The 13989-nt window shown below is 41.3% G+C and overlaps 1 protein-coding gene across 4 annotated transcripts in view; it reads right to left on the minus strand.

The window, feature by feature from the left end:
- Window positions 1–5097: 5097 nt before the first annotated feature.
- The window catches only part of golga3 (golgin A3), a 28523-nt gene continuing 19631 nt past the window's right edge, over window positions 5098–13989 (minus strand). For all 4 annotated transcript variants that reach the window (XM_036598234.1, XM_036598230.1, XM_036598232.1 and 1 more), the window contains exons 18-24: window positions 13728–13844; window positions 12855–12994; window positions 11255–11387; window positions 10394–10516; window positions 9321–9485; window positions 7777–7931; window positions 5098–7489 (exon numbers count right to left, since the gene is read on the minus strand). In XM_036598234.1, the coding sequence (XP_036454127.1) occupies window positions 7315–7489; window positions 7777–7931; window positions 9321–9485; window positions 10394–10516; window positions 11255–11387; window positions 12855–12994; window positions 13728–13844 (1008 nt within the window). In that variant the 3' untranslated portion in view covers window positions 5098–7314. The remainder of the gene's footprint in view (window positions 7490–7776; window positions 7932–9320; window positions 9486–10393; window positions 10517–11254; window positions 11388–12854; window positions 12995–13727; window positions 13845–13989) is intronic.

The raw sequence follows: 13989 nt of genomic DNA on the forward strand, positions 1-13989 counted from the left end.
AGGGCGCCTGCGAGCGAGTCCTCAATGAATGGGAGAGAATGGCTCAACGGCTAAAAACGAAAAGTTAAATAGTTTCTAATCTCTGAACCAGAACTGTCCTTTAGTTTTAGACAGTAGAAGAATGAATTTCACTAAATAAACAAAGAAATCTCACCTGTTTCCTTTATTCTACAGCAAACAGGTTTTGGCGGGCATTACTGCTACTGAGTGCTGATTGGTTAGCATTACTGCTACTGAGTGCTGATTGGTTAGCATTACTGCTACTGAGTGCTGATTGGTTAGCATTACTGCTACTGAGTGCTGATTGGTTAGTATTACTGCTACTGAGCGCTGATGGGTTGGCATTACTGCTACTGAGCGCTGATTGGTTAGCATTACTGCTACTGAGTGCTGATTGGTTAGTATTACTGCTACTGAGCGCTGATGGGTTGGCATTACTGCTACTGAGCGCTGATTGGTTAGCATTACTGCTACTGAGCGCTGATTGGTTAGCATTACTGATACTGAGTGCTGATTGGTTAGCATTACTGCTACTGAGCGCTGATGGGTTGGCATTACTGCTACTGAGTGCTGATTGGTTAGCATTACTGCTACTGAGAGCTGATGGGTTAGCATTACTGCTACTGAGCGCTGATTGGTTAGCATTACTGCTACTGAGCGCTGATGGGTTAGCATTACTGCTACTGAGCGCTGACTGGTTAGCATTACTGCTACTGAGCGCTGATGGGTTGGCATTACTGCTACTGAGCGCTGATTGGTTAGCATTACTGCTACTGAGCGCTGATTGGTTAGCATTACTGCTACTGAGCGCTGATTGGTTAGCATTACTGATACTGAGTGCTGATTGGTTAGCATTACTGCTACTGAGCGCTGATGGGTTGGCATTACTGCTACTGAGTGCTGATTGGTTAGCATTACTGCTACTGAGCGCTGATTGGTTAGCATTACTGCTACTGAGTGCTGATTGGTTAGCATTACTGCTACTGAGCGCTGATGGGTTAGCATTACTGCTACTGAGCGCTGACTGGTTAGCATTACTGCTACTGAGGGCTGATTGTTTAGCATTACTGCTACTGAGCGCTGATGGGTTGGCATTACTGCTACTGAGTGCTGATTGGTTAGCATTACTGCTACTGAGTGCTGATTGGTTAGCATTACTGCTGCTGAGCGCTGATTGGTTGGCATTACTGCTACTGAGCGCTGATTGGTTAGCATTACTGCTACTGAGTGCTGATTGGTTAGCATTACTGCTACTGAGCGCTGACTGGTTAGCATTACTGCTGCTGAGCAACTACTGCTGCTACTGTGTTTGGCGAGCGGAGCAGCTCATTGGCTGTTCGCGCTCACTGACATCATGAACGTACATGAGACCCCGTTTTAAACTCCTATAACTCGAGTTTAAAAGCTCTTAAAATATAACAGCGGTATTAAAGTGTTTTATGCTGCTCCGAGTTCAGGAAATGATTGTATTACTTTACATCAAAAATGTTTCAGCATTTATAAACTATGATTCTGCTCAAATGCTCCATATCAATCCATTCAATTTGGATTCACTCTGGAGCGCCATCTAGTGTTTGAGAAACCCGGAAGACATTGCAGAGCGGAATTCTCATCTCTACAAGTTCTCTGGTAAAACCTCAGCCTGGCTCCTTTTCTCTGACTGAAAGCATCACTGGCGTCCATTTTGTTGGTTAGCATTACTGCTACTGAGTGCTGATTGGTTAGTATTACTGCTACTGAGCGCTGATTGGTTAGCATTACTGCTACTGAGCGCTGATTGGTTAGCATTACTGCTACTGAGCGCTGATGGGTTAGCATTACTGCTACTGAGCGCTGATGGGTTAGCATTACTGCTACTGAGCGCTGATTGGTTAGCATTACTGCTACTGAGCGCTGATGGGTTGGCATTACTGCTACTGAGCGCTGATAACAGCGGTATTAAAGTGTTTTATGCTGCTCCGAGTTCAGGAAATGATTGTATTACTTCACATCAAAAATGTTTCAGCATTTATAAACTATGATTCTGCTCAAATGCTCCATATCAATCCATTCAATTTGGATTCACTCTGGAGCGCCATCTAGTGTTTGAGAAACCCGGAAGACATTGCAGAGCGGAATTCTCATCTCTACAAGTTCTCTGGTAAAACCTCAGCCTGGCTCCTTTTCTCTGACTGAAAGCATCACTGGCGTCCATTTTGTGCCGAGTAAAGACAGAATCACTATATTCTTTATGATTTTGTTTGTCAACTGAGCTAAGAGTCACTCTAACGCTAGCTTGGTCATATTTATTAGCCCCTATCAGTGGCTAGGCTAGCAGTCAGGATTGGTTGGCACTACAGGGATTCCCAATAGTTGTATGATGTATATGGGAAATGCATGCTGGGTATTGTAGTGAGAGAACACCAACGAACAGAAATGTGAAAAAAAATATATATTAAATTGTGAATTCCGTCAAACCTCTAGTTTTACGCCGGAACACAGCTAAAAACTGAATAAACCACCTTTTACACATTTGTTAGTGTATAAAAAAGATTTTGCTCTACTTAAGGATAAATCATTTAAACGTTAAAAGTAACATTAATGATCTGAGATACTGAACAACACTGAGAAGGGCAGCATTCATAAGGCTATAAGACACCTACACAGGCCTTTTTATGACAACTGACATAAACATATAGACATTTATAAGACTTATTCCGACACAAATCACTTGCTGAGGTGAAATGACCTCGAAATTAAACAAAAGCAGCTTTTATGACAACCAATGCTTGTTGGAATAAGCATTTATAAACATTTGTGTAGGTTTGTATCAGTTGTCATGAAAGGCTAATACAGCCTTATGAGTTGCAGAAATCTGCAGTTGCAGATTTGAAGTATCATTTTATACCTATATGTTTGTATTATTTTTTGTATTATGTTTCTTGTGTTATGTTACTGCAAAGTGAAACACAGACAGTCGAGTGAATGAATGTGTGTGAACGAATGCGGAGACTCCGGTTGGTGGATGTGCAAACATATTCAAACAAAGTCTTATTTGCTGTAATGAAGAAGTTTTATGTGTTGTGTTTTTTTAAAATGCAGAAAAAAAGAAAAGTTTTGAACAGCAGACCAGAGGCGATGCGTACAGAACACAGAATTCATTTGCACTCGTTCGTTAGCAACGTATGCTAACTGCAGTACAAACAGTAACAGTATCGAGTAGGCCGAGGATTACTATTTACTGAAAACGAACAAAATAAACCTAAAACGGTAATGAAGATGAGCAGTTCGGTCCCTTTGCTGATGATATTGGTTTCCACACTACAGTCCAACAGGGCCACGGCACAGTTTAGGGCCTTTTCCCTTATTTAACGCACCTGATGCAGCTCAGTAAGGCCTGGTAATTAGCTAATGAGCTGTGTTGGAGGTGGAAGTACTTCACTGTACAGTGCCATGGCCTGGATTTGGGTGCCATTACTTATGAGTAAGCATCATCCCTTTGAATGGAAGTACATGTTGGATTTTAAAGCTCACTTTTTGACAACAGCGTACAGCCTTATAACCGATACCATAGAAATTATCGTTAATACTTCTGATATAATCTCAATCTGCTGCATCTGTAGCACGTAGAAGCAACTGCCCATTGACTTCTATTATAAACGTGTTTGGAGTCGTCGTTTTTCTGTCATTTTCTAAGAACGGGGAAGCGTGTTGAGATTCTCGTCTGTGGTAATCGACCGTCTGCTACAGATGCACCAGATGGACATTAGGTTGAAAAATGATGGCGTACACCTTTAAATCAGAACACAGGACTCCAGCTATGGAGAGCTTTAGCTTGAACGGCTAAACAGTAACTTCTGGGGGGGGAAATCTGCATTTAATATAAATTAAATATGTTTATCGAGCTCAACACATAATAAGGCTGTGAATGATCCAACCACTCTGAACGCTCAAACCTCCTCATAAACATAAAAGCAAGAAAGAAAAAACAGGCTTCGTCAGAAACTCGTTCCCAAAAAAGTTAGCAACAATATTTTACATCTTCCTCTCTCGGTTAATTCTCCTCTCGTCAGTTGTGCAACATCATTCAAATACATTTCATATATATTATAAATATATTACACTCAGCAGCGAACATTTTCCAAAGCACAGTCAAACCGCAACAACTTATTTTACACACTTTCCCCAACAGACACTCTTTTACAGAAACTACTCATTAATTCATTCAAAACAGTTCAAGCAACAGATCAACCACACACGCTAACGGTGCTAACAAGGAACAGAAGCTAGCGCCACCATGCATGTTGTTTATTTTCGTGGCTGTCTACTTTCGTTCGCTGTCAGCAGCATTAGCTTTACTGAATTAATATATATTTATATCTTTAACAGTATTGAAAGTAGTTCCTATATGAGAAACCATATAGGCTCAGCCCTAAAACAGAAACACAGAGTTCATTAATATCCCTCATCAAACAGTTTTAGCGACCGCAGAAACTCAAAATGAACACCAGATGGAGAAAAGCTGATTCTCTGGCTGTTTTCCTTTTCCTTCGTCAGTGAGACGTGTCTGAAATTTGCTTTGTTAGCTTAGCACTGAAGCTACGGGGCTAATGTAGCCAAGCAGCAGAAACTAACAACTGCTAGGTTAGCATGGTGCTAACTGTATGCCTAAATCAACACATACTCGCCTCAAACAGAGTTTAACTTGTTCAGTAATCTCTAATACACTTGATTATGTGGTTTCTAACACTGTATGACAGACTGCTGTCTATAAACATGGATAAAAGTACGTCAGCATAGCTAAAAACAGTATCAGCCAGCTTGAGGGCTGAGTTTTGTCCATACTTCAGTACATTTTTCCAGATAATAGTGTTTCTTACAGTGTCAGAAATCACATACTCAAGTCTACTAGAAATTACTGAACAACTCACACAACATTCAGTGTGAACAGCTTCCGTTGTTACTTGTTCACTTGTAAGTTAAGTTACTTGTAACTTGTTAGCTACATTAGCTTTTTAGCCCCAGGCTTAAAAATAAAGAAGCTAACTCCAGACATGCCTCAGCTGACTGGTTACAGTTGGAGTTGTGTGTGGAAGTTACATCTGATTTATTTTTTACTTTTTTGGCTGAAATTTTGTTTTGAGAACAAAAACAATGGTGAAATTTGAATTTCCTGACAGAAATGGAGTCAATGCAGTTTAGTGTCTCCTTGCCTGATTCACCTCATCATTCTGTAGTTGTGCGCCGTATTAGCAACTCTGGGTCTAAGCAGGTTTTCTCTGTGGGAAAAATGTACGTGTTTTTGAAAACTCGTACTCTGTAGGAAACTAAAATGTGGGTAAATCCTGTCCTGTGTAGAACTTACGAGGTTGTTTAGCAGTCAAAATGCAAGTAATGCTACGTACAGGCTAATAGCAAGCTAACTGAAATGATGCAGCATTAAGCGTCGTTCTACTACTAAACTTAAACTCTGTTATATACCAACATCAGCTACTCCCAAAGCCTCCAAACTACCACACTGGATAGAGCCTACTGGTTTGTTTGGGTTACTTTGGTGAGGTCAGCCATGGTGGTAGTTAGCATGTACGTACGAATAATCATATTTTGGCTTCTTAATGACCTCGTAATTCAGAGAAACCAGTGATATTCAGGAGAAAAACGTATGTATGGAGAAACATATCGTGTGTGGAACGTTTTTGTTTACGACAACACTTTAGAGCGATTTCTTGAAAACGCTGTTCATTTTTCTCATAGAGAAAAACTGCTCAGGCCTGGAGTTCCTTATTCGGGGTGCAGAGAAACTGATCGGAGAGCAGTGGTCTAGATAGAACTGACCATTCCAGGCTTCGTCCACCGATAAGCTCTTTCACAGCTACTGCTGTGGGGTTGAACGAGCTCGTCAGGACAGATCAGGCGTAGTTTTTTTGCCTCGTTATTAAGCTAACGTTAGCATGGTGGCTAACTCTGTCCTTCACAACCAACCGAGTTTTAATTAGATACAACAATCCAGCTCAGTAGTGCAGCATTTTAAACTGGAAACTCGACCCTAAACAAATGTTGCTACACTGCTGTATCTCTTTAGGCTGAGGGCGATTATTACCATTGAGAATCTTGTCCAACTTCACATCAGTAGATATAAAGAACACACCTGTGGGTGAAGCCTAGAAAGATCAATGCTAAGCCTCCCAAATAAAGAAGAGTAAACTGATTGCGGATTAGAAACAGCAAAGTGGATCAAGTAGCTGAACAGGCACTGAGGAACAGCTTTTTCACTGAGCAGAACTGTGTTGGTGCTAAAACGCTACACCGGAAAAAACGATCACTTCTCAAGATGATATGTAGCTTAGACTCACTTTCCAAACACTGAAGACCATCTTAAAGCGATAGCTTGGCCAAAAATCAAACTCTCCCAGATACAGCTGATCAGCCAAGACGTGTTTGGTGTCTGAAGTTTGTTTCTTTAGTCTTAGCAACGGAGCTACAAGGATAATGTAGCTGTAAAAAGTAACGTATGTACTTCTGTCCATGTTTACGGACAACATTGGTCGTCATACATCTTTTATACATAATTAGAAAACGACAGCTGGCCTTTACATTGCATGAAAACTTTCGGTTCCATTGACTTCCATTCAAAGTTAAGAAGGTTCTATCCTAAGTTACCTGTTTGGAGACAGTTATGATAAACAAGTGTACTTTATATTACTTAACATCTTGATACAGTTTGAGGCAAACGCATGCATGAAGCTAATTATCAGCGTAGCCTCCACTACTTCTCAGCTACATTAGCTTCGTAGCTCCAGTGCTAAAAGAAGCAAACTTCAGACACGTCTTGCCCACCTACAATTTGGGATTTGAGGGGCTGATTAAGTTTGATTTTTGGCCCAAGTATTGCTTCAATTGATGACCAGACCAAGAAGAAAGTGACAACACTGAGTGTAAATCTGGTACGAGTGAAGAAATTTGGCAAGTTCTATTGAGAAACGGTCCTGCTTTCATGACCTCAGCAGAGAAAAAAAAACAAACCTTTTTCCCAGAGCTCTGACTAAACTGGAAATAAATAAACAACGACAGATGACATCAGCAACGAAGAGACAACAAAAATAGCAAAAGGAATAAAGCTGTGGAACAAGGAAACACCGTAGGTAACCCAAACGTTCTTTCTCAAGACGGGACCCGACCAAATATTGGCCTAAAAAAACAAAAAAAAACAACAAAAAAAAAGCTTTTTAAAAGTGCCCGTTATGATAAAAGCAATTTTCTCCCAGAGGCAGACGGACAGATGGAGGTTTAGAGGGATCATTCGCTGCTGTATGTTTGTTTTTTGTTATTTTCATTTTAAGAAGCCTGTTGCATCTCTTGGGGCGTCTCTGATTCCTCCTCCTCTTTGGACAGTTGCCTGGGGCTGTTTTCATGGATCCCCAGTTTGTTTAGCTCGTCCTCCGCACTGGCCAACGACGCCACAGTAACGGTGTGCTCCTCCATCTGCTTCTGAAGACTGTCCATTTCCTGCCTGCAAGGAGAAACAGAAAAAAATATTACCTACACATGACCCACACAGTCATTCTGACAGACTGCAATACACTACAGGAAGTGTAGGGGGCGATATGGCTTCTACTGTTTCATTTAAAAAGCCTCTATAATGTTCATATGATCCACACAGTCATTCTGACAGGCTGTAATACACTACAGGAAGTGTAGGGGGCGATATGGCTTCTACTGTTTCATTTAAAAAGCCTCTATAATGTTTTGAGTACAGCAGAAACGTCATGTAAATGGATACATGTGTGTGAGACATACTTTAGCTGCCGTAAGCAGTTGTGCAGGTTATTGAGCGGTTCTTTGTTGACGGAGGCCGAGGGTTTCAGCAGCTCGTCCAATAAGGATGCAGGTACAGGACAATCCGGAATTTTCACAGGGGTCACTGGGGTCGAGTCACCTTTCGCATCCATCCGCTGATGAAGGGAAAAAACATCATGTTAAAATCCGATTAACACACATACATTACAGTAATGTTTTAGTACAAACGATCATGTCTTCTTTATTGGTTTACACTTTATTACCATATTAGGGTCTAAAGACACAGATTTAAAGGAAAACAATTTCACATAGAGGTGGCAGAAATGCAAAATCATGATACTTGAAGTTTAGGCAAAGGCTAAACACAAATGACCAGCTCCTTTATGTCCACTGCCTCGTAAATGAACTAGACATCGGGAGGTGGCGGAGTGTCGGCTGTGTTTTCATTTGAAATGTAAATGAAACGTCCCTGAATCAGACACTAAACAGACTACAGTTAGCAGGATCTGCACTGTTTGTATGTTGTGTTATCTGTGTGTATTTGTGACATACCAACATAACGGTTATGACAAAACTCACACCTGAGGAAGGATTTCAACCAGCACACTGCCCACTACGACTACACTCCAGGTGCCACAACCCAAATGTTAAGAAGAGCCATTTTGTCCTTTCAACAAAAATCAATCCATCTTGGGAGCCACAACATTTTATATCCATCTTGGCTGCTAACATGTCTCAGTATGTGCTAATGTACTAATATAGACTAAACATATAATATACACGAAAATGCAGACTAACTTTGCTCTGCTTTAACCTTTAGCTCAGATATAGCTGCTTTTCTCGCATCTCCAGCAGGAAACTTTTCCACAAAAGTGGAACAGTTTCTTGTAAAATGTCTCAACATTCGACTTTTTAAGAGGCTGAAGTCGCTTCTCAATCGCCAGCATCTTGTTCAAATTTTCCTGTTCCACCTTAAATGGTGCCGGAGGCGCCAGAATGTAACTGCGGCACTATTTAATGTGGAACGGGACAATTAGAACAAGAAGTTGGCAAATGAGAAACTGACTACAGCTTCATGACTTTTTAGTGTTTGAGTTTCTCATTGCAGATTAAACGTATCAGGAAACCATCTGGAGTGATTATAAACGCAAATAAGTCCATTCGTCTCCAAATTATCGATGTCTGTCTTAAATCTCTCTCTTTGCTGTTTCGTTAGCTACTAGCTAGGTCAGACTGTTATCTACGTTGCTATGGTTACCAGCAGTCTGCGCGCCAACCCGTTTAACTGCCGATCACTGTCCTAGACAGACAACCAAGGCAATCCAGGAAAATCCTGGATGGGTGGGAACCATATGTGTCATGTTTCTTCAGCAATATCTGCTCCTGATTTAGCAGCACAGCAGACAGAAGAAAGAAATCGTAACCGGTCTGAGGTGGAAGTGAATGGTATGATATGATATTTGGTTCTACACCAGATAAGAGGCTGCGTCAAGGTGTCCGCGAACTTGTGACAGGCCTCGTGGCATGTGCAGAAGAAGACTGACCTTCCTGGTGCGCGGGTGTTTGAGGTCCTGTTTGAGCTGCGTGTTCTGCTGCAGCAGCGTCTTCATGCTGTTCCTCAGCTCAGCCACTTTAGCCTGCAGGACAAACTTGTCCTTCCTGGTGCTGTTCAGCTCCTCCTGGACCAGCTCCAGCTCCACGCGCACCCGCTGCGGAGACAAACACCGTCAGACAGACAGCAGCACATCGGCTAACGCGCTTATAAACAGCACAGAGCTCAGCATCACTGAATGTGTTTGACTGCTTCAGAAAATCATCAACCAGCTTCTAAGACTGAACTTTGGAGGTGTGTCTGCAGATTCTTTGAGGAACTGAAAGTGAGTCTCCTGAGAAGAATGGAAGCTGGAATAAAGGTATAGAGTGACTCATTGAATACAGAATAATCTGATATTATATTCAGTTGTGTAGTTTTATGTTAAGTATTTGTTTTCTGCTTGAAATATTTCCATTTAATTGCTGTTTTGACTGGAAATTAATTAAATAATTGTGTTGGGTGGGAATACATAAACGTTTAACATGCTAATATTGCTAATAAGGTATTCACATCAATATAAAACAGTTTTTTCACATAAGCAGTGCAAAAAAACAATATGCTGTGTACACACATATCAAAAATGAAGTGACTTCACTACTGGATATTACAGTAATTAGTGGCCAAATCATCAGTGAGGTCAATCAGATCATAATTCAAAATAAAGCACAATATAAAAGTCATTTTAGGCTAAAATGTCACATGATACACATATTAAAATAAAGTAATTTTACTGTATCACTAATAAGAAGCCTAGCATGTCTTACCTAAACTGTGTGGCTGGATTATCCACAAAAAACAAAGATCAGATTGGACCAATATTGACTGATACTCAACATTAAGGTACTCAGTGGAGAAAAAAAAAACGGGACTTTCCATATTATAAGTGATTGTCTGTCCGGACGCTAATCAGCTCCTCCTTTGTTTCCCCTCTGGTGCTGATCCAGCTCTAATAAAACTCTGTCGAACTGCCAGAGATTTGGAAGCTGTGCACTAAGCTTTCTGCCATGTATATCTGGGTCTGACCTGCAGTGTGTCCTGCACGCTGTCCAGCTCTCTCTGGCCGCTCTGCTCTGAAAGCTCCAGCTGGTGGCGCTGTGCCTCGATTTCACGCTGCTTCTGTTCAACTTCCCATTTCAGATCCTCCACCTGCAGAGACAAAACACAGACACAGGTCAGCAAACAGACGCTGTACTGTACCTCCTACGTCCACTGACTGGCCACTTTATTAGAAACGCCTACCTTGTGCTTCCACTAACTGGCCACTTTATTAGAAACACTCACCTTGTACTTTCACTAACTGGCCACTTTATTAGAAACGCCTACCTTGTGCTTCCACTAACTGGCCACTTTATTAGAAACACTCACCTTGTACTTTCACTAACTGGCCACTTTATTAGAAACACTCACCTTGTACTTTCACTAACTGGCCACTTTATTAGAAACACCTACCTTGTGCTTCCACTAACTGGCCACGTTATTAGAAACACTTCACTTATAGCTCCACTATGTAGGTGTAGTTACAGAATGTGGTCCATCTGTTGCTGCACAGCTCATCATTGGTCAGTGTGACAGGACAGCTGCTGTCCAGAGGTAATTTGGGTGGTCAGTGTATCTGGACAGTGGTGATTCTATGGTGATCTTTTACAGTGATGAATGTTATAGAGGGGGCTGATACACTGTGCAGGAAAAGATGGACACAGTGGAGCTATATGGAAGGTGTTTCTGATAAAATGGCCAAGTAGTGTAGCTACAAGGGATGTGGATCTAATAATAAACTGCAAGCCATGTTTTATTATTATTATCATTATTATTATTATGGTTAACGTGACTGATTTACATAAACCCGTTTACTGACTAATAAACAGCATGTGTGTGTATGTGTACCTCCTGGTTAGTGAGCGGCTGTTTGTTGAGCTCATCGTCCAGCTGTTTCTGGAGGATCTGCAGCTGTGCGTGTGCCTCCGTGAGCTCCGTCTGGAACCGGGACACTTCCTGAGAGCGCTGAGCATCCTGAGCTCTGAGGGAACGTCAGAAAATCAGAGGTTTCACTTCGTACAGAGATAATTCAATACAGCAGCAGAACTGCAGAGTGTTATATTCAGGATGCTGGAACCTGATGACCTTCACCACCTCACAAAATCAATTTTACACAGTCCTGGCTCTAAATATAGCTGACCATCCAGGACAGGCTTATATGGTTTCTGATAGCGCTAAAATGTAAAACAGTATCATCAAGTAGCTAAAAACAGCAGCAAGAAGCTGTGGGAAACATGATGATCTTTATTAGTATCGTGATCAACTGCATCACATCACAACCTGCTTTTCTCAGTGTACTGCAGAAATGGTAACTTTACAGGAGAGGCCAAAAACGCCTTTAACTTTCAGTGTAAGTTAATGTAAAGGGATTTTATTCTAATTGATCTTGGGGCATTTCTATTGGTCCAATCACTATTCGCTATAACAGACTCCTCGAGTGTTCTACTGCTTTTACACAACAGTTAAATAAATAAAGTGAGAAATAAATAAACTGGGCTGTGAAGGTGGCATTTAATATGTTTTAATGTTCGCAGTTCCTTCACCAAATTAGAGTTCCTTAACAAGCAGCTTGTTGCTGCATCAGAGTAACGAGCTCCGCCCACTCGCTGCACAGCCTGCTGTAAGCCTCGCCTTTTGAAGTACAGACTGAGCCATAAAACTGCCGCAATATCAGGTTTAGCTCAGTTTTGTCATTTTTTGCCAGATCAGTATTAATGTTGTTTCGTTCCAGAAAGCATCTTACAGCCCATTTAGCTTGGCGAATGGTGTTGGGTTCATTTCTGGCTCATTCCAGGTTGTTTAGCTGTTCTTCTGTCACAGCTGCAATCGGCTGTCGGTCAAATGTGATCTTAAAAGTGTCCATTTTCTGTTTGTGGCGAAGTAAGAAGTAAAAACGTTAAAATAGCTTGAGCATCTCCTACAGCTGTCAAAGTCGTTGCTTAGCAACGGCATCTCAGCAGAGTGATACAGTGTTTGTGAAAAACCTGTGATGTTACGGTGAAATAATAGCATAGTTAGAACACTTCTCAGCCAATCAGCTTGTGTGGCCGGAACTAACTGTTGTATAAAGAACAACAAAAATCGACAAAAATGGAGATGCATGTTTTTCTTTGGACAGCGACGATAATTTGTTTGGTTTCCTTGGATTCTGTGCAGCACAACTGAATAAAAATTAACATAGTTACCGTGCCTGACAGTATTTGTTAAAATTTAGCACTATACTGATTTTTTGTCTATTTAAGCTTCCTTTACATGTCAGCTGCATTAGCCTCGTAGCTCCGGGGCTAAAACTAAAGAAGCAAACTGACTCGGCTGATCAAGTACATTTGAAGGGGAAACTGATTTTTCACAGAGCTGTTCCTTCAACAAAAAAGATCCTTTCATATTAAAGAGGGTAATAACCCCCTCAGACGGCCCCTCTGCCCCGTACACTCCTGTCTGAACGTACTCCAGTGTCTTGGCCTGCTCCTGCAGGCTTTTCAGCAGCTCCTCTTTGGCCTGCAGGTCCTTCCTCAGTTCACTGAGCTCTAGCACTGCCGCTCGGTAATGCCTGCGGTTATGACCCGCCTCCAGCTTCGCCTCCGCAACCTACAACACAAACACACAGTCTAGACATTAATCGAGTAATCAGAGATTTGAAAAAGCAGAGAGCAGTAGGAAAATTTAAAATATGTATTATAATGCAGGCTTGCACGATTTTGAAAAATCAATCTACTGGGACAAATCTATCGATAAATAAAGACCGTTTTTGTCAATTCTTAAAGCCACAGTTTGGCCTTCTCTACTAAATCCTCCCAATAGTTCATAATTATTGGTTGATAAGTGGTCCCAGCCATACTGCCAACCTAGATCTTAATCAGAATTTAAATCGATTAATCCTGACAGTTTGGACTGAATGATTTATGGAAAATTTCTAAGTGCAATTTTTCTAACCCATATCATGACAGATTTGAATTGGGATTATTTCTTTCTAAACATTGATGTCCAAGTCTGTTTTTTGGCCTTAAAAGACTATAATATCCCTTTTTTTCTGGCTTGAGGCCTAAACGATGACCGTAGTGCACCAAACTGCCCATTAGTTGTGGTTGTGATGTCACAAAACACGGGTGTTTGGTTGCTTCTGATTGGTCTAATGAATCTACAGGCAGTTCATAGGATTCACGTTGCTAATAATTTAGGCTATAATGAAAATTGGCTTATTTCTTATATAGCTTGCATACATGTATATAATCTAGTATATATAATGAAAGTGTGCCTGTGTAGTGTTTGAGATCAGACCCTGTGAGCTAAAGCTCGACTGGAAGCCTGTCAGCATGTTTACCTGCTCTGTGAGATCTTTCACTTTAATCCTCTCCTTCTCTAGAGCCGTCTGCAGCGTCTGAACCAGCTGCCTCATCTGCTGGTCCTCCTCCTCCTTCCTCTTCAACACGGCCTGGACCTGCAACAGTTTAAGTCACGTTAATAGAGGACGCCTCACTAACAGTGCAGTTCACGTGTAGGTTATAGCAGATCTCTCTATGAGCCGTGATACAAGTTCTTCACTTTTCACTCGTTTTATGAATGAGCCTGTTTTTTAATGCAAA

This window comes from Colossoma macropomum, unplaced genomic scaffold, assembly GCF_904425465.1.
Source record: "Colossoma macropomum unplaced genomic scaffold, Colossoma_macropomum, whole genome shotgun sequence".
NCBI lineage: Eukaryota > Metazoa > Chordata > Actinopteri > Characiformes > Serrasalmidae > Colossoma > Colossoma macropomum.